Genomic DNA, 18,961 nt, shown 5'->3' with positions numbered 1-18,961 from the left:
CGCTGCATCCCTCAAACCAGCTGAGCTTGTTTGAGACCAAGCTTGTGCTTTTGAATAACTCTTGTTCCGAATGCATTTCTCTTTCATTCTCCCTCCTTTTCAACTGAAAGGCGACTGTATTCCACATGGAGCTGGAGGACAGGTGGATGTGACAGGTAGCTGGTATAACAACGTTTTTAATTTGTTGCTCTTCTTTGTAACTTCTCTGTTGTGCTTTGCCTCTGACTTATTTAACTTGTTTGCATGAGAACTGAAGTGTTTACACATTAAAATGTACTTCATTGAAGCAGCAGCTAATGTAATAATAATGTCAGATTGTAGAAAACCTTCATGCTGGGCAGAAGTCAAACATCACTTGCACCCAAACAGTTATTCATGAACAGCCACTTTATCAAAACGCTTTGACATTGTCCTGAAGGCAGTGTGTCGTATCATTTCCTTTCAGGTGCTTGTGAACCTATCCCAGGTTCTCCTGGTCAGCCTGGACCTCCTGGACTCAGTGGAATATCAGGTTCTCCAGGTAACTTTATCGACCGACTTGTGTTAAATCCCATATGAAGGATGGCTTCTTAATGCATTGCTCTGCTTTTGATCCAACAGGAGTTTCAGGCCCAAGAGGTTTCTCGGGTCCACAAGGAGTCAATGGAGAGAAAGGAGAACAAGGAGAGCGCGGCAGAGGCGGCACTCCTGGACCACGAGGTAAGAAGTCACAATATGATATTATGCAAAGGTTTGATGCAAAGAAAAGGGGTGGCATGGGCAAGTATCAGAGTCTGAGACGATGTCCGGACTCAGATGAACAAAGAGTCACAAAACTTGACCGTGTGCTCTGACCTACCCTCATGTCAGACAAAGAACTGTGGCTTTGGGGGCTCGGTACAACAACAGAGTGAATGTGCATGCGAGGAACGAAAAGAGTGAAAATCAATGGGGAGAAGTGAGAGAGGGAAAAAGCCAATAAGTGCTAGCAGCATTGGATTCAAATTTGTCTGGATCCAGACACTCTCTAACATGTTCTTTAAACCAGAACAGCAGCAAAATATCATGATAGCATCTTAGCATATAATCGTCAGTGGCTCAGGAGGGATTAGTTCGTCTTGTAGCCAGTTAGAATCCATTCTCTGTTCATGTCAGTTTTTGTGATCTTGGACAAGACGCTTCACCCCATGACCGCTGGTGGAAGTCGTGTATGGCAGTCTTGCATCTTTCAGTTTGCCGTACTGAAATCTAGCTTAATACCATTAAATGGCGAATGAGAGTGTGATTGGGTGAATGACTTGAATGTAATATAAAGAGCTTTGGAGTCCTTTTACCATCTACATCAAACATTGGTAGCATTATTATCTGAAACCCACTAGTGTGTCTATCTCTGAATGGTTCAAAAGGTTATTGGAAGGTTTTGGGTTGGCCTGTGGGCCCAAATCCAACTTACCTGTACTTGATCGTTTATGCTAGAAAACCATCCACTGTGGTTGAGTTAAAACAATTCATCCATAATGGTTGAATTGTTTTAACTCAACTACTGTGAGTTAAAACACAGTGGATCAAGGAAGAGTGGGTCTTCCTTGATCCACTCTGCAAGGAAGAGTGGGTCAACACTCTCAACAGAAATTTAAAAGACTCATTGGCTTTTATTGAATATACTTAAATATGTTGCCACTACAAAGAGTGGCACACCCGGTATTTAGGACCAAGAGGCATTATTTGTCACCTTGGGTCAGGTTGGTTTGAAATGTTTTGGGTTTAGATCCAGATCACACATTTTAGGCCCGAACACTGAAGGTTTATGGTGTTTCGAGGAGTTGCCATAGTTATGTTGTTGAGTTGGCACTATAATAAAGTTGTCTTCAACGTCCTTTTTTCTTATTGCAGGTTTTCCTGGTCCCCGTGGAGACTTGGGGACTCCTGGCAGTAAAGGCTCTTTAGGCAATCCTGGTGTTCCGGGTATGCCTGGCCGATACGGATCTCAAGGGGAAAAAGGTGCTCATGGAGAAGTAATGGGAGCATCGCCTGGCCCTCCAGGTGACCCAGGACTACCTGGCCTGCGAGGACAAAAGGGCCAACTTGGAGATCAAGGGCTGCCAGGCTTTTCAGGTCAGCTGATCTTTTCAACCTGGTCGAAGTGTGAAGTAAAGAGCGTTGGATATTTGCTGGAATATTTTTGTTCAACCAATGTTGTCAGGAATCAACGGGATGCCTGGCATGATTGGCTTCAGGGGACTAAAAGGCGCCCCAGGCCTGCCAGGGGAAGACGGAAGACCCGGGCCAGCTGGGAGGTACGGCTTCCCTGGAGATCCTGGCAGGTCAGGCCCACCTGGTCCAGCAGGGACAACTGGAGAGCCAGGTTAGAGAATCAGACACATAAGCATATTCTTAAAAAAAAAAAATTGATTTTTCACTGTTCCTACTGGCAAACTGTTTTACCTCATCAGGAAGAACTGGAGAGAGAGGAACAGAAGGTGACCCAGGTCCTCCAGGTCCAATAGGATTAAAAGGAATGCCAGGTGCCTTTGGAGATGATGGTGTGATTGGAGCGCGTGGCTTGCCAGGTGACCCTGGACAGCCAGGTGCAACCGGACGACCAGGCCTTCAAGGACTCAAAGGTCAGTTCCTTTAAAGATCGACTGTTTGTCAATGGCATAAAAAACTTGACTATTTGTCAAACTGTCTAAGCTAAAATCTTGTTTTTCTGTAATCTTTTCTTCTCAGGAAAAAAAGGTAGTCACGGAACGTCTGGTTTTGAGGGAGTCACAGGAAATCCTGGTCTGAAGGGATTTGGTGGACAAAAAGGGGAGCCTGGAACGCCTGGAGAAGTTGGCCTGAAAGGACTGTCAGGACCAAAGGGAGAGAGAGGTAAGACTCAAGTCATCCACTGGTGTCACTGCTGTGAGGGAACTTGTACCCTACCAGCCCTTTATAGCCCTGTTCATTAACTTTTCCCCCTGCTTGCAGGCGAACAAGGTCTACAAGGTAAACCGGGGGTGATGTCACCGAAAATGCTTGTCCACATAAAGGGAGCCAAAGGAGAGCACGGACACCAGGGCATTCCGGGTTTTACCGGACCCAGAGGTCTGTATTTCTAATCCCATATCAGAGTGTTGATTCGTTCTAATGTTAATTATAAGGTTCCCTCCTCTCTCATTTCATATAAATCCAATTTTTTTCCCCCATCAGGTACCAAAGGTGATGAAGGTGTGCCGGGCTATGATGGGGCTCATGGTCTTCCAGGGGACCCCAGTGATGAAAAAGGAGTTCATGGAGATCCAGGTGCACAGGGCCTGCCAGGCATTAAGGGAATGCCAGGGACACCTGGAAACAGAGGCATTCAAGGCTTTGGGGGAATGCATGGTGACAAGGTGAGCAAAGTTACCACAGCTTCATGTTTGCTTAGGATTATTTGGATGCTTTGCATCCAAATAATTCAACTTGGCTCTCCAAAGGGATTCATTATTTTTCTTAGAGAATCAGGGTCTTTTACCGTTAATGTGTGTCTATTTGAGAGCCACTGTATTATAATTGGTAAATTACACAGAGGTAAAATATAAACCTCAGATCAATTCAAAACCTTTTTAAAGTAACCATATTTGTCACCTTACTTAAATAAGTCATTCTTTGCGAATTTAATGTGTTGATCCAATTTTGCTTTTTATTTCAGTAGTTTGTCAAATCCCTGAATAAATTTTAAATCATTTGGCCAAATGTTTAAACTGAGTTATGTTTCAGGGGGGCAAAGGAAGCCCTGGTGCCTATGGTCATTCAGGAGTGCAAGGAAAGAAAGGGGGAAAAGGTGAAAAAATCTAATTCAACCATTGAACTGCCATTTAGCTCCAGCATGATGTAAATATGTGGAAGTTCCACTCTGTTATTAAGTACAGTAACATGTGACAGGTGAGAAGGGCATTCAAGTCGACCTTCCAGGATCTCCAGGATTGAGAGGAGAGGATGGATTTACAGGAGAACCAGGTACAAACTGACCTCATAGTGGTGTTGCTTCTTCTTCACTGGAGCCAATCGACACTGGTAAACCGGGAGAGGCTAACTTGAAAGGTTTGATATTTCTCTCATAGGTCTGAAAGGTCTACTTGGACCAATCGGGGACCGTGGTATAACCGGATTTGACGGTATTGAAGGGGTAAAGGGAGGAGCTGGGGATCTGGGAATAGAAGGATACCCAGGTAAAAATACAATCTTTACCCTGTTCATTACACATTCTCACAGATCTATGTTCAATTGACGAGATTCCGATTATTTTCCAGGGTTGGATGGGCAGAGAGGAACTCCAGGGAACCAAGGTCAAAAGGGTTTTCCTGGAATTCCCGGGGAAGATGGACAACCAGGCGTTCCTGGCTTCCCCGGAAGTAAAGGTAAAACAAAAGGGCCGATGCACTTTTGTGATTCATCTGAAATACGCTCTGCATTTAAAAAAATAACTTTTATAAAATGTATTTTAAATGCGTGCAGGTTACCCCGGCCTACAGGGTCTTTATGGATTAGATGGACTGAAAGGAGAGAAGGGTGTCTCAGGAACACCAGGTAACAAACCTAACAATCGTAAATAAATTATTACACACAGATAGATCAAAATGACTATTAAAGTGACTTATGAAGAAAATTCTTTTGCACTGAATTGTATTAGTTTATCAAAGTAGAGGGGGCTGGGTGTAAATGTAAAGCACATGTTTTAAATTTTCATCTGCAAAAGCTTTAAAAGCTTGTATTATTTTTCTTCCATGTCACAGTTGTGCACTACTTTGTGTTGGTCTATCATGTAAAAGCCCTATAAAATACATTGAAATTTGTGATTGTAAGGTGACAAAATGTGACAAAGTTCATGAAGATAAAACATTTTGGCAATGTATGTACAGATGTCTATTTTGCAGATGTAGAGTTCATGGAAATTGTGTAACAGCTTGGTGACTTGAGCTTTGTGAACATTTTAAGTTTTTGTTCTCCCCACCCCCCCACCCCAAGTATGATCTTTGTCTTTTAAAGAGTGCTCGTTTTGGTCACATCAGGTCTGGACATTAGTGGACCTGCTGGAGAAACTGGAGTTAAAGGAAGAAAAGGAGAAAGCGGTATTCCCAACAGCCAGCCAGGTTCTCCAGGTCCATCAGGACTGAAAGGCTTCCAGGGAAATCTGGGTGGGCCAAAGACTTTTACCTGCTGTACATGCTACATAGGCATGTTTCTGTGGGACTTCACTTGCATAAAGCTTGACACCATGTTTCATTTATTCAGGTGACTTTGGCCAACCTGGACTGCCAGGATTACGTGGCCTTCAGGGACCAAGTGGGATCCCAGACATACCGGGAAAGAGGGGGGATCCTGGCTTCCCAGGACCTCGAGGATCCCAAGGTTGGCAGAAAGCAACATTTCTGAATCTCTTTTCTTTCTTAAGAACTGTATAAATTGTGCTTTATTGTTAGTTGTAAACAAACCCCTCAATATAACTGGCAGTTGAATAATTTTGCGTGTACTATCATAATTAAGTTGGGGTTTTTTTGTTTTTTTTTTCATTTTTCTTATTATTTTATTGAAGCATTTTTCAGTTTTCAAGCATTTTATTTCCAAATTGAGATAAAGGTTTACTACAGGAATCAGAAGCTCCAATTATTTGGGTTAAATATCTCACTCTCTTCACTTGAAAACAACAGTTTTTGATGTTTGGAGAATTAAGTGGCTGACTAGAAATAACCTTTATATTTAAAAAACTGTGATTTTTCTGTATGCTAAAAAAATAATACTCCTCCCATCCTTCTGTTTTGGCTATTCTAACATTAGAAGTCACCAAGAATTATATGAATTATTTGAATTAGCATTTTGAATTATTTGTTCATTTGAATTGTTTCCCAGGTTATCATGGAACAAGAGGACCGCCTGGACTGGATGCTTTCCCAGGTGAGAAAGGTGTACAAGGCGAAAATGGGTTCCCCGGCTCCACTGGTGCCAGAGGATCTCGGGGAGATTCAGGTCCAGCGGGCTACAGGGGCCCTGATGGAATCTCTGGGAAGAAAGGTAAGAGAGATCTCAAGAAAACATCTTTGACCAGACCTTGTGATTACAAACTATTTCCAGTAGATCTCTATGTTGTTTCTTCTTATTTATATGCATATATGTGTGTATTTTTTTTTAACAGGACTGAAGGGAGATCAAGGTCACATGGGAATTCCTGGACAGACTGGCTTACAGGGAGAGAGAGGACCAGTGGGCCCAAAAGGAGACACTGGATTGCCAGGTCAGATATGGGCTCCTAATAAACTGGCAACCATTGGACTAGTAAAGATAGATGTTTGTCATAAGGCTCTTTACAGTTTGTTTGTGTTTTGTATATTCAATCAAACGCTCTACAATTATTTGTCTTATGTATACCTGAAAAATGATTTCTCATATCACTTCTTTAGTCTGAGACAGGTTTTGATATGGATGATAAGGCTAACTACCCAGGACACTATTCTGTCTTGATGCTCAAAGAGATATTCAAAACAGAATTTTATTGCTGATTTGCATGTCTAGTTAATAGTAGGACAGACTCTGTGATGTTTTGTACACAATCTAGGCAAGATAAAGGCAGTACAGCTAACTACTACATCTGAAGTTAATATCTGATTAGTAGTTTTCTGTTTAGTGCTAGGCTTTTTCTCTTTCTGAGGGACAGATACTGCTTTTTACCAAATGTAGTTTAAAGATTAAAAGGCTTAGTTTAACACAATAATGAAAGCCACAAATGTTGAACTGGACTTCACAAAAAATCACAAGAATATGTGAACTGCAGCTACTTCACCCAGAGTCACTGAACAAGCAATCAACCCCACAGGTTTTCCTGGAGTGCCTGGCAGCCAGGGCCGTCCTCCACCTTCCATTACAGTCCCAGGAGAAAGAGGCCTTCCAGGACCGCGAGGCATCCAAGGCCCGAAAGGGACTTCAGGGAAGCCAGGACCTCGAGGCCCACCTGGAGATCCAGGTTAGTTTACAATTTTTTTTATACCAACCCATTTTTTACCAAATGGGTATTAAAGTATTTCATTGGTAATGTACGTAAAGTACAAGAAAAGCACTGCAACAGATTTATTCTGTTTCTGAACAGGGTTCATGGGACCTGTTGGAGTTAAAGGCATGCCTGGGATTAGTGGTACTCCAGGAGTGCCAGGTTACCGCGGCGAGGTGGGCAATGTGGGGCACCCTGGTCTCCAAGGCCTGGAAGGTACGTCTCACACTGCGGGACAGTTTGGGATTAGGGTTATAATCCTGGATTAAAAGATTTAAAGTAAGTGGGGGTTAACACAAAAAAAACAAGCAATTTTGAAGGTTCAAATATTGTTTTTGTTGAATAAGCGTCTTAGTAAAATAGATATAAATCGAACCCAATGACAACAACAGTTGGCTAACTGAATCCATGATTCCCCAACAGGTCAAAGAGGCAGGCCCGGCGGCCCAGGATTACCTGGCATGGCGGGCCGCAGTATCAGCGTGGGCTACCTGCTGGTGAAACACAGTCAGTCAGAACAGACGCCAATGTGTCCGGTGGGAATGTCTAAACTGTGGGACGGTTACAGTCTGCTGTACCTGGAGGGCCAAGAGAAGGCCCACAACCAGGACCTCGGTGAGTCAGTGTGAATAATAAAAAAAAACTAAGTTGACTCTTCTCTTAGCATTAGATGATGTTGGTGGATTTATTAACATTAATCGCACTATGTTGTCATAAAAGGTCTTGTAAAAGCAGGAGATGAAATGCACAAAGTCTCAGAAACCTCCTGCTTTGTCTATTATTTGTGTCCTTTGCCAGGACTGACTCCTTTCCAGCACTTGTTCTCTGATCTTCCCACTCTGATTCAGTTGCTTTGAGGATTTTTAATTAAATCATTTAATTTTGTTCCTAAGAGAAATTGGGTTTTCAAAGAGGCAGAATTAATTTTGCTTTTCAAGGTTTGCCAAAAGCCGATAAAAATCAGAGAACCTCTGAGAAAATTCTCGTAAATTCTGTTCTACTTTATTTTCCACTGGATCCACTGGGGGAGAGAACAGAAAGCATAACAATTTTAAGCCATTTAATCTTTAAACTCACTTTTCCGATGTTTGTTCCCAACAGGTTTGGCTGGTTCCTGCCTCCCACGGTTCAACACCATGCCCTTTCTGTACTGCAACCCTGGGGACATTTGCTACTACGCCAGCAGAAACGATAAGTCCTACTGGCTGTCAACCACTGCTCCCCTCCCCATGATGCCTGTAGAAGAAAAAGAAATCCAGCCGTACATCAGCCGTTGCTCAGTTTGCGAGGCTCCGTCAGTTGCCATTGCGGTTCACAGTCAGGACATCACCATCCCACAGTGTCCCCTGGGGTGGAGGAGCCTGTGGATTGGCTACTCCTTCCTCATGGTGAGTTCCTGTTTTGGGTGGAAAAACAAAAGCGCCAATGTTCATTTGCATTGTGTTGCAAAGTTTTTACAAACCCCTACAATCATTTTCACATCTTCTTTGGTGTGTTTTGCAACAGTTTTATGTGAGATAGCATAAAACTGCGCATGAAATTACATAATTGTTAGGTGAAAGACAAATAGTTTTCATGTAGACACTGATATTTTTGCAAAATACCACAAACTCAGAGTGAATGGACAGATAGAGTCATCAACACCAGTTTACAAGTGTTTACAAGACTCTCATTTGGATTTACACCAGAACGTTGACTCAGGGTGTATGTTTCGCATTGTTGTCCCTCTGAAAGGTGAACCTCTGCAGCAGTCTCAAATATTTTGTAGCCTCTAATAGATTTTCTTCCAGGATTGTATTTAGCTCCATCCATTGACTAAAAACATAGACAAGCGTCACTGTAACTGCTGAAAAAAAGCATTCTAAGTAGGAATGATATGTTCAGGATTATGTGTAGTGGTAGATTTGTGGATTACAAAATGACACCCCATGTCACAACACTAGATTACCTTTTATTTCTAACTTGTCTCACTTAAAGGCACTCTCACCTTTCTTTCCCGCAGCATACGGCAGCAGGAAACGAAGGCGGCGGTCAGTCCCTGTCATCGCCCGGCTCCTGCCTGGAGGACTTCCGCACAACGCCGTTCATTGAGTGTAACGGAGCCAAGGGCACATGCCACTACTTTGCTAACAAACACAGCTTCTGGCTGACATCCATAGACCAGTCGTTCCATACTCAGCCATCGTCGGAGACACTAAAAGCAGGCCAGCTCCTTTCACGCATCAGTCGCTGTCAGGTCTGCATGAAGAACCTGTGAGCAACTCGGCCGCGGCGCCGACAGACAGACACACCTGAAGTTCTTACCTGAGTCGACGGCAACGAGTAACTTTCTCGCAAGCCGCAGAGCTCAGATATGCAATGACTGTGCAATTCTTTGAGCTTTAATGTGCACTGTAGATACAGCAAGGAAAGCCATAAAATAAGAACAACTGCATCATGGAACAACTGTATGTTTATCTGTAATTTTGTGTGTTAAATTTGACATGGTGCTTACTTTTTAACTTATTACCTCAGTTATTATGACACATTGTTAACCATCAAAGACCACGAAGTACAGCTGAACCAAAGATGTTTTTGTTTAACGCCCCACCTTAAAGCCACTAACACTGCCTCCCAGCCGGTCGAGGGTCTATTTTTGCATATCCTGTATCATTTTATTTGCTTGTACAAAGCCTATTTTTCTATATTTACAGAAAGCTGTTCTCTTTTTTTAATGCATGTATCAACTACTGTTAGCTCATCTCTTTTTCATATGCTCACACAATGCACTGATTCTGTTTAGACATTTAAATAAAAATAAATTTGACCCTCTCTCTAGGTGTTTCAATGCAAAGTATTCTTAGAAAATATTTTACAGCACTCATATTTTGCTCCCAAGAAATCAGACCCAACTAAAACATGTCAGGACAGGACACAGGTCCAAACTCTGTCATTCAAGACGTAGCGATTATAGCTAACTGATTTTCCTAGTATTTGTATCTGAGTGATGTGATTATTTTTTTTTTCTTTCTGGAAGCTACTGATATTTCTCCTAAACTCAATCACAGCTTTTATTTGCCCTGACCACTTTGTTTCACTTTGCTTTTGAGTAATACTACTAATTTGCAGTATTTGTACTATTTAATCCAAAGCTGTTGAAGGGTGCTGGGTGTGGTATTGAAGATCTTTTCCAATATGCTTCCTTCTTTCCTTCAGATCATAAATTGGGGCTTGAGGGCATATAAGTTGTTGTTAGGACAATCACATTTATCATTTTGTTGATTCCTACTTCCATTTCCCACCTGCAAAACCACCTTTTTTGTAATTATTTTTCTTAAATTATGGGGGATTCGCTTTTAATTTGTTGTTGTGTTCTGCAAGAACAAATAATGTTTCTGCTTTTTTTGGTCAACAAACACGACAAAGATTATCTGAATAAAAGCAAAACAGTTTTCAAAAGATGATTTTATGTGTTGAGGAAAAACTGCTATTCAAATCAACCTGAACTAATCTGAAAATGCCTCAGCCCTGTAAAACTTTGTGCTATGATGTTAGCTGGAGTGGCAAAATGTTCTGCATGATAATTGTAATTCCGCCACATTGAAGCACTTTTGCACAAGAATGGCCCATCACAAAATGGTCACACTCCAGCATTTCAGTTGAATTTAAGTCCAGATTTTCTGTAAACCGTCTCCAACTTGCTTTCTACCCATTCAAAGGTTGGTTTGCATTTGATCATTGTTCAACTGTATAACCCAACTGTGCTAAATCTAAGGTTATGAATTGACAGCTGGACATTATACTTCCAGATTGTCTGACAGAGAGTAGGATTTATGGTTCCATCAATCTTTCTAATTCATCCAGGTCCCAAGGCAGCTCCAGATAACCACACTGCCAATACCATGTTTGGGGGTAGATACCCCTCCCAAAGCAAATACGTCTTCACAGCATTTTATTTTCTTATGGATTTGCTAAGTGCTCAACTCTCATTTAATGTAATTCAGTTGCATATTATTTAAGCACATTTTGTTCCATTTCCTTTTATTTTGGTTCTGATCCCTGTTTGGGTCAGATTATAATCCATCCACCTAAAATGGTGGGAGTGGTCTCCTGCTGTCAGATACTATTTACTGAAGTCAAACTACTACTGATGGTATGAGAAGAGCATAGAAAGCTGTTTTAAATGGAATCAAATATGAATTAACACAAGATCTGAGGGAAATATTACACCGTAGATGGTGTTTACACATAACAGCTGACCCGGTTTCTTGGGTCAATACTTAAGTTTTTTAACATTTCCAGGAGGACTGTCTTAATGCTGTCAATCACATTCGTGTACGAGCTGCTTAATGTGCTAGTGGCGGGTAAACAAAGTACCATTACAGGAAACTATTCATCCACTATCCATCCAAACAAGGAAGAATGTCTGGCTGGTTAGACGAAGAGAATAGAGAAATGAGAAACAGTTTGAAACTCCTGGGCATCACTGAAGATCAAATCTGATGGTATCCATGTTGTGGTCATTCATCTCTTCAAGTCTAATTTAGCTGTGCCAAGCAAAAAACATGACAGACCATAAAAGGGGTCAAAGGTTAGAGAGCTAAAGCAGAGTTTCTAAAGTGGCTCTACTTCAGCTCTAAAACTAGAAAAAAATAAAACGGTAAAAATTTACATGAATGTAATGTCATTTGACACAATATTTTCTGATGAAGTTACATATCCAAGAATGCAGACAAACTTGAAAATAAATTTCTTTATTATATTTTATAAAATTATATTTAAAAAAATTAAACACTGATATTTTCATCATTCACTTGATTTTAATAAAATATAAAGACAAACATCAATATTTGTAAAAGAAAAAAATGGTTTGATTAAAGTGAAATGTGATCAAGATGAACAGTGAAATGAATGATTAGTGCAGTTCATTTAGTGGCAGTACATAGTAAAACATTGACAGCAGTGATTTACTTTTTTTTCTTAATGTGTTCTTTTGGGCCACAGGCACATCTTTGGAATATTTAAGCACAGTTTGAGTTATTAAAGTCGGAAGCCTATTGCATAAAGTGATATTTCCCTTCCTATTAAAATGTCTCTACACTCATATAAATCTTCACATCAATGGGAAATGTGTTTGTTATCGAGTCACGGTCAAGGCAAACACAAAACGGTACCGTCACAGTGTGGATTTAATGCTCAGTCAAACACGGCGACTGATAAAAACGAGTCTGCAGCTGGGAGCCTCGTTGACGCTTCAGATCTCTAACAGCAGCTGGATTTGCCCCGCTTCCCACCGACCTTCCTCCAGTCCTCCAGATCTACGGTCGGAGACGCCTGGTTCTCTTCTCTCTTCCTCAGGATGGAGGGCACCACCATATCAAAGAGCGTCTCAAACAAGACGTCCACGTTGTACCCGGTCTTTGCGCTCGTCTCGAAGCACATCTTGTCTGCCGGGAGGCTGCTCTTCTCGTCCAGGCCTTTGTATCGCAGTATTCTCCCGTAAAGGGCCAGCGCGTCCTCCCGCGCCACCTGCTTGTGAAGCAGCGCACCGGAGAGGGGTGCGGGATGCTGTCCCACTCCACCTGTCCCAGGAGGAGTGGGACAGGTGGAGAACACATGCGGTTCTGTCCTCTCCTCCTCGCACTCGGTTTGGTCCTCGGGGAGTCCGTCCGAGTCCTGGCAAAGGTGGGCTTTGGAGTCAGTCAGGTCGGCCTTGTTTCCCACTAAGGCGTAGATGCAGTCCTGGTTGGCGGTGTCGGTGAGTGACAGGAAGCGCTCCTCCAGCTCAGCGAGGCTCTGCCAGTTAGTGACGTCGTAGGTCAGGATGACGACGGCTGCTCCTCGGCAGTACATGGAGCCCAGACCGTGGAACTGCTCCCGACCTGCAAAGACGGGAAAAGGGACTGCTTTACCAACGTTACCTCAGTCAGACTGGATCAAGAGCATCTGAACAGAGAATAGGAAATCCAGTTACGATTCTCAATCACATTTAGGTTTGGACTTCAGCTGGACCATTTTAATATGAACATCCTGTCATTGAAAACATCCCATTCAATTGTAGCTGGTCTTTTGACGTCTCTATCAGGTTTTCTTCTAGCATTGCCCTGCATTTACCTCCATTCATCACCCCAACTAGCACTGAAAACCATCTCTAATTCATTCATCTCTAATGTGTGATTTATAGACCTTCTCTAGCAGTCAAAATTGTTGTTATTGTTGTGTTTTGATTGTTGTTTCTATGTTGCATTGTGTTTGATGTAAAGCACTTTGAAATGCCTTGCTGCTGAAATGTGCTATACAAATAAAAATTTGATTGATTGATTGATTGATCCAAGAATAATAAGACATTTTGAAGAACTGTTGAATTAGTTTGGATATAAGACTGCAAACAAGTTTCACTATATGTAGTGTATTTTTGCTAGACAATCGAGTCCTTTTTTTCTCATTGCAGATCAATTTGTTTTGGTGTAAACGGTCCGGGAAAAACCATCTGCAACACTTTATTTGAAGAAAAAGGTGTGAAGTCTTTGTCAGGCCACACAGACCTGGCAATTTGTCTCTTTCCTGAGGGAAACTGAAGAATCTTAGCAAAAGAAGAAAAAGGAATTGACCAAAGGCCTTTCAAACAGAAGAGGCTTGAGCTGCTCCAGCAGAAGTCTAGTTTTCTTCCGATGTTAAACCCTCAAACTTGTAAAAGAAAAGAAAGCGACAAAAGCCATAAAATTTGAGTCAAGTAAGGAGTTTTTACAACCACTTTTTTTCTTTTTTTTTACAAGCAGTGTAATAGAAAGACAAACCAGAGTGTTTTATGCAAGACAGTCAGCAGCTTAAAAACAAAAAAGAGCTTTGTTGTCAAGAAATGAAGGGGAACATTGTGTGTAGGAATACATTCCACTGGGGACATTTCATTTAGTTGTTTAGTAATTCAATATGCCGAGCTACAACAAATGGGTTTTAAACAATAGAATAGTGATCAGTCACACATTTTTGGACAAAAATAACCCTGTACAGTGAAACCCCGGTAATTGCAGGAGTTAGAGACCTCAGCCTCCTGCAAATACCTAAAATCAGCAAATACTTAAGATACCTTTATAACTGCTCATTTGAAAAGTTCAAACACCAAATATACATTATTATGAATTAATGCACACAGTGGAAACAGTCTTGGCACAGTAGCAGAAGCTAATGGCTGCAGTTTTCCTTATTTTCGCTCTTGGCATTACAGCCAATCAGCAGTAAGGAAAATAAATGGTGCTCATGAATTGGCTGGTTTATAAAGACCAGCCAACAGTGTGGCAAGCAGTGCAGCATCTAGGTATTCCAGCTTGCCAAGCAGGATTTCCTTTCCAGTATCATAGATACGCTTTACAAAAACCTCTAAAAAGGAGGGAGTTTCCAGAAACAAATTTGGAGTTTTGTTTCACCACAAAATGCACGAATGCTGAACTCCATATAGACGAGTATCCACTGAAGTTGAATGAACACCAATCATTTCTTAGTTTGGCTTCATTTGAACTGAAATCCAAGCAAATAATAAAAAAAATTAAAAAAAAGTTAGAAACTATGCATCATACTTGACCCCCCAAAAAACAAGGAAGAAAATAAAAACAAGCATGTAATTTCTACTGGAATGAAACAGTCAAAAGAATTCAACTCCGGTCACTTCAAGTCGCTCTGGCATCACTGAAAGTTCATGATGCTAAATGTTAGTGGCCTTGATTAGCCAATATTTCATCTGGACAGAGGTGAAGTTGTGCTAGTGACACTGCTTTCAGATAAAATCTGAAATGTAACCAATTTTCCACCTACAAATTCAACATAACACATTTGGGTTTTTTTAAACCATCAGCTTTATGACCAAGAGAAGTGTGTCGTATTTGTGGAAGTACTGCTGTGTGTGAAACTTTGGAAAAGACAGGATGAAGCAGGGAGAGCCGCGACTCATCATATGACTGAAGAGGAACTGGGTCGAGTTTCTTTTTAAAAGTTAGGCCTGAACATCACACTTGAACTAAAAAAAAAATAAAAAAAATAAAAAATGGGGTAAATATCGCCGGGTGCAACGTGACTGACGGCCGTCCAAAAACTACAATGACCCCTCCGACTGCTGCTGCTTCCACAGCTCTGTGGTCAGGGCTGATAGATATGCAACAATAGCTTTACTAAACGGTGACTCAATAGCGCTGATCTGGCATTTCGACGTCATGTTGCTTGAACAGATGCAACGTGGGACCACAGAGGTCACGGGCTGAAGGGACACAGGCAGGAAATGGCTCACTGGTGACAAGGCCAGTTTTTCCCTCATCTCTGTGGCTCACTACCTCAACTGAGGCTTAGTTTGTGTTTGCCTAAAATGGCTTTCTATTAATCATATTTACACAATATTGGAATGCTATTCTGAGATTATCACGAAGTAGCAATATCCAGGTCAAGGCAAGAGGATAAGGTGAATAAAAGCCATTAAAAATTAAAAAAAAAAAAGAAAGAAAAAGCCGGCATGGTCTCTTCATAAATCACAAGTGTTTTAGGTCCTAGTTAAAGATCTACAGTAGTTGGAGACCTGGTCATAGTCTTCATCAACCCTCACACTTTCTTACTGTAAGGAAAAGTCATGCAGGTGTTTAATAGCAGCTTAGTTGATTTTCATACCTTTGCGATGATAGACTAAAACAATTTCACATGCAAGTATCACCCGATCTACTATCGCTAAAAAAAATTAAGAAGATCAAGGCTGATTTATCGCCGCACCCCTACTTTTCTTCAATGTCTGCCAAGATATGTCAGCTCAGCTGACTTGTGACGGTGAAATAGCAAATGTAAGATTAGCGATCCTTTGCTAACAATGTGAACTCTGTATGTCTGAATGGCTTTGTCTGACTTTCCACAAATTAACTTAAAATAAACAAACTATCAGAGACCACACATGGTTGCACTCTATCTCCAGACCTGTAGAGTCAAAACACATCATACCCAGATTTCAATGACATTCATCAGTCTGGAAGCAGACTGACAGACTGGTTTGGTTTTCAATCAAACCACTGATGTAATCAACCTTCGCTTTGAAAATTCCTAAACTGATTAAACATCTTAGACCAACTTAAAAGTGCTCTGACTTTTAAAAGTGGACAGAGTTAATCAATTTCTGAAGGCTCTCCTTCAAAAGGCACCAACAATTGTTGAACTAAAAGCAGATGGGAGAGCATGTGAACAGATGCGAACCCACACAGTGATGGAAAAATGCTTTGATTAGATCACATTACTACAACATTGAGCAACACAGCACATGACGGGCAAAACAGTGATTCCATGACACACCAAGCAGGAACGACTGAAATTACTTCACAAGTTGTACAACTGATTAGCATTCTGAACCAAAAAAAAGCAAAAACAAAAAATAAAAAAGAGAGAGAGAATAGTGCTAGATCATGATAACATGTTTGGCTTTTATGAATATGTCAACAGGATGTAAAGAGTTCACCACAATAGTAACTTTTGACTCCAAGTATCATACCAAAAGGCGAAGTCGTGACAAAGCAGAAACTAAAAAAAGTCTTGATTAATGATAAAGCAAAACTATATCAGCATCTGAGGGAGTATGAATGACTGTAAACCCTTTTTTTAATGCAACAGACAACTAAACTTGCGTTTTGTTTTAAGTGATGCTCTGGAAAACACCCTTAGTACAAACTGAATTAGTTCGGACACTTTTCAGCACATCAAACTCTCAGAACCGATAAAACGTTTTCTCACACCACATCTATGTTTTAAAGTCTTTACCAGCAAAAGTGCATAAATGATTCAGTTTCTTTGGTTCCTTGGACTATGGAGTAACAGCACCACCCTTTCCCCCACCTGTTGTGCCCAATACGTGTCATATGGTTAAAATACAGATATTACACTTTCCCTGTAAAATGTGGCTATTTGGAAAGATTTTCAGTTGAAAAACATGGACAGAAATGTTGTGGAAACTAATAAAACTCTGTGTGGCAGTACTGTTTGGGGTAGAAATAGTTGAGGATGTTTTTAAAAAAGAAAGTGTTAAAAGTAAATACAGTGATGGTTTAAAATTATATTTTCTTTGCTCAAAGTTGCAGCTTAAGAATTTATCACGGTGCAACTTTGATAGATAAAAATGTCTATCTGTCCACTCAAACATGCAATACAGCCTAATCTTTATTCTTGTTTCTGAGAGAAAGCTGGTATCTGGCTGGACCTCATTGTGTTGGATTATCGGATTGTTTTCCTCCTGTCTGACCTGAAAAGATTGGATTGTGCCAGGCTTTACATGAGCAGCTCTAGTTGTTCCTAACAGGCAGGGGAAAAACTTCCAGGCCACGGTTCCCATGAAGAAGGCCGCCTGGCTGTGATCACTGAGCGGTCACATGCTGCTAATTGTCTCGGGTGGTGGACAGCATGTCTGCTCGGGTAAACATTGATAATGAAGTAAAACACAAACTAGCCACGTTAGAAAACAAGCGGGTGTATTACCAGCTGTGTCCCAGATTGATATGTTGTATGGTCCCCACTGTTTGAGGAAAAAAGCCCCTCCGACGGTGCTAATGGTGTCTTTGAACTTCCTCTCCATGTATCTGTGGAGCAGCGACGTCTTCCCCACGTTCATGTCGCCCAGGAAAACAAGCTTCACGTCGGGCTTCTTCATCTTCGACAGGTCGGGCATGGTGATGGTCTTCAGTCTACAAGTGATATATATTTATGTTCAAACCCCGACAAGGAGACGCGGTCTAACTCAGGAAAATAACCTCACGAAAGTACCGAATTTCTGCAACAAAAAGCATTTTATGAACTAAAAGACTATTCTTCTTCTTCACTGTGTAACAGTTACCCTTCAGCACACTCTTGCTGAGTGAGTCCGAACTTCAAAAAAGTAACTGAGGTGAAACAGGAAGGAGGTGGGAAACCAAAGAGCGAGGAGGAATTTTTTCTCCCACGGTACTGTCTTACAGGCTCAATTAAAGGAATCCGGCGTCTTTAAAAGGTACCATCCAGTGGTAATTTCCTTTTTTTTTCTTTTTTTTTTTATACCTTGTACACTAATAAAATTACTGCAGTCAAGTAATAAAGTATTTATTTCAATTGCAGGATGTTAAGGAAATACAACATGTCTTAAGTTAAATCACACAGAAGGCGACAAGTTCAACTGCTTTGTGTATTTGGGGTGACGACATCACAAAAGTGAAAAATCACTCATCAGATCTCATATTCGACCAATATGACAGTTGAGCGATTATTGAATATTTCAGGAACATGTGAAGTTTTAGGAAACAACTTTTAGTAGACCTATGCTTAGGACTTCATCAGAGTCACCTTAGCAGGCACCTTGGGAGTTGGTGAAACATTAATAATACTAATAATAAGCTATTATATAAGGTTGGCTTAACATTCCTTCTGCCTATGACTAAATGTTCTAAGTCATGTTTGTTTAGTTTAGTTTTTTTCACCCTCATCCCCCAACTAAAAATAGCAACTAATTTTTTTCTTTAAAGATACTAAATATTATTTTCTTAACATAATAACTTTTGATTACATTTTTTTTATCAACATCAGAGATCAGTAAGTATGTTTCTCCACTTTGGATATTTTATGACAATAATAATAACAATAACTGCAATAATATTAAAAAAATTTAAACGCTACAACGATCATTCTGATTGTATTAGCTTTTGGTCTAGTTCTTTTTACCCACAAGACAAAACTCAAGGCAAAAACGCCATCTCACCCGGCCATTAACACATTAGGTCCTCCTGACATGCAGTTGCAGTTTTTAATCTAAACTGATCTTACTCACCAAAATTTCCACAATAAAGAAGTATTACAAATATAAAATTAAAAGTAGGTCGTGATGCTCGCACTTTGTATTTGCATAATAAATAAATGTTTAAAATAACTGTTATCAAGATTTATGAATACATATTTATATGGAAATAAGAAAAATAGTAGTAGTAAGTTAAAAGATAAATTAATTCTGTATTTGGCCTA

At 40.7% G+C, this 18,961-nt stretch overlaps 2 protein-coding genes across 4 annotated transcripts in view; one reads left to right on the top strand and one right to left on the bottom strand.

The window, feature by feature from the left end:
- Positions 1-9,796, top strand: part of col4a2 (collagen, type IV, alpha 2) — a 53,929-nt gene extending 44,133 nt beyond the window's left edge. The window contains exons 26-48 of one of the 2 annotated variants that reach the window (XM_044130944.1): positions 111-155; positions 446-520; positions 601-699; positions 1,873-2,094; positions 2,183-2,344; positions 2,433-2,603; positions 2,710-2,853; positions 2,953-3,069; positions 3,175-3,356; positions 3,724-3,787; positions 3,889-3,963; positions 4,068-4,175; positions 4,257-4,364; positions 4,462-4,533; positions 5,016-5,141; positions 5,239-5,355; positions 5,854-6,015; positions 6,137-6,235; positions 6,815-6,961; positions 7,085-7,201; positions 7,409-7,600; positions 8,087-8,373; positions 8,988-9,796. In XM_044130944.1, the coding sequence (XP_043986879.1) occupies positions 111-155; positions 446-520; positions 601-699; positions 1,873-2,094; positions 2,183-2,344; positions 2,433-2,603; positions 2,710-2,853; positions 2,953-3,069; positions 3,175-3,356; positions 3,724-3,787; positions 3,889-3,963; positions 4,068-4,175; positions 4,257-4,364; positions 4,462-4,533; positions 5,016-5,141; positions 5,239-5,355; positions 5,854-6,015; positions 6,137-6,235; positions 6,815-6,961; positions 7,085-7,201; positions 7,409-7,600; positions 8,087-8,373; positions 8,988-9,242 (3,146 nt within the window). In that variant the 3' untranslated portion in view covers positions 9,243-9,796. The remainder of the gene's footprint in view (positions 1-110; positions 156-445; positions 521-600; positions 700-1,872; positions 2,095-2,182; positions 2,345-2,432; positions 2,604-2,709; positions 2,854-2,952; positions 3,070-3,174; positions 3,357-3,723; positions 3,788-3,888; positions 3,964-4,067; positions 4,176-4,256; positions 4,365-4,461; positions 4,534-5,015; positions 5,142-5,238; positions 5,356-5,853; positions 6,016-6,136; positions 6,236-6,814; positions 6,962-7,084; positions 7,202-7,408; positions 7,601-8,086; positions 8,374-8,987) is intronic. The other variant, XM_044130945.1, reaches the window with a different exon arrangement.
- A 1,910-nt stretch (positions 9,797-11,706) lies between these two features.
- Positions 11,707-17,923, bottom strand: rab20 (RAB20, member RAS oncogene family). Of its 2 annotated transcripts, XM_044130948.1 has the most exons (3): positions 17,808-17,910; positions 17,453-17,658; positions 11,708-12,846 (listed from the first exon to the last, which is right to left on the bottom strand). In XM_044130948.1, the coding sequence occupies exons 2-3, from the start codon at positions 17,640-17,642 to the stop codon at positions 12,227-12,229; spliced, it is 810 nt and encodes a 269-aa protein (XP_043986883.1). In that variant the 5' UTR covers positions 17,643-17,658; positions 17,808-17,910; the 3' UTR covers positions 11,708-12,226. The 2 variants fall into 2 exon arrangements, with proteins under 2 accessions (XP_043986882.1, XP_043986883.1); XM_044130947.1 differs by having other exon boundaries at positions 11,707-12,846; positions 17,453-17,923.
- Between the last annotated feature and the right edge of the window lie 1,038 nt (positions 17,924-18,961).

Source organism: Gambusia affinis, linkage group LG11, assembly GCF_019740435.1.
Source record: "Gambusia affinis linkage group LG11, SWU_Gaff_1.0, whole genome shotgun sequence".
Classification (NCBI taxonomy): domain Eukaryota; kingdom Metazoa; phylum Chordata; class Actinopteri; order Cyprinodontiformes; family Poeciliidae; genus Gambusia; species Gambusia affinis.
This window is presented reverse-complemented; position numbering and strand designations above follow the sequence as displayed.

What these genes read in the sequence shown, in the direction of transcription:
- rab20 (XM_044130947.1), bottom strand. Translation starts at nt 17,642, where the DNA reads ATGCCCGACCTGTCGAAGATGAAGAAGCCCGACGTGAAGCTTGTTTTC. An exon ending in ATCAATCTGGGACACAGCTG is followed by an intron (nt 12,847 to 17,452) that starts GTAATACACCCG and finishes CCGTCTTTGCAG; the next exon opens with GTCGGGAGCAGTTCCACGGT.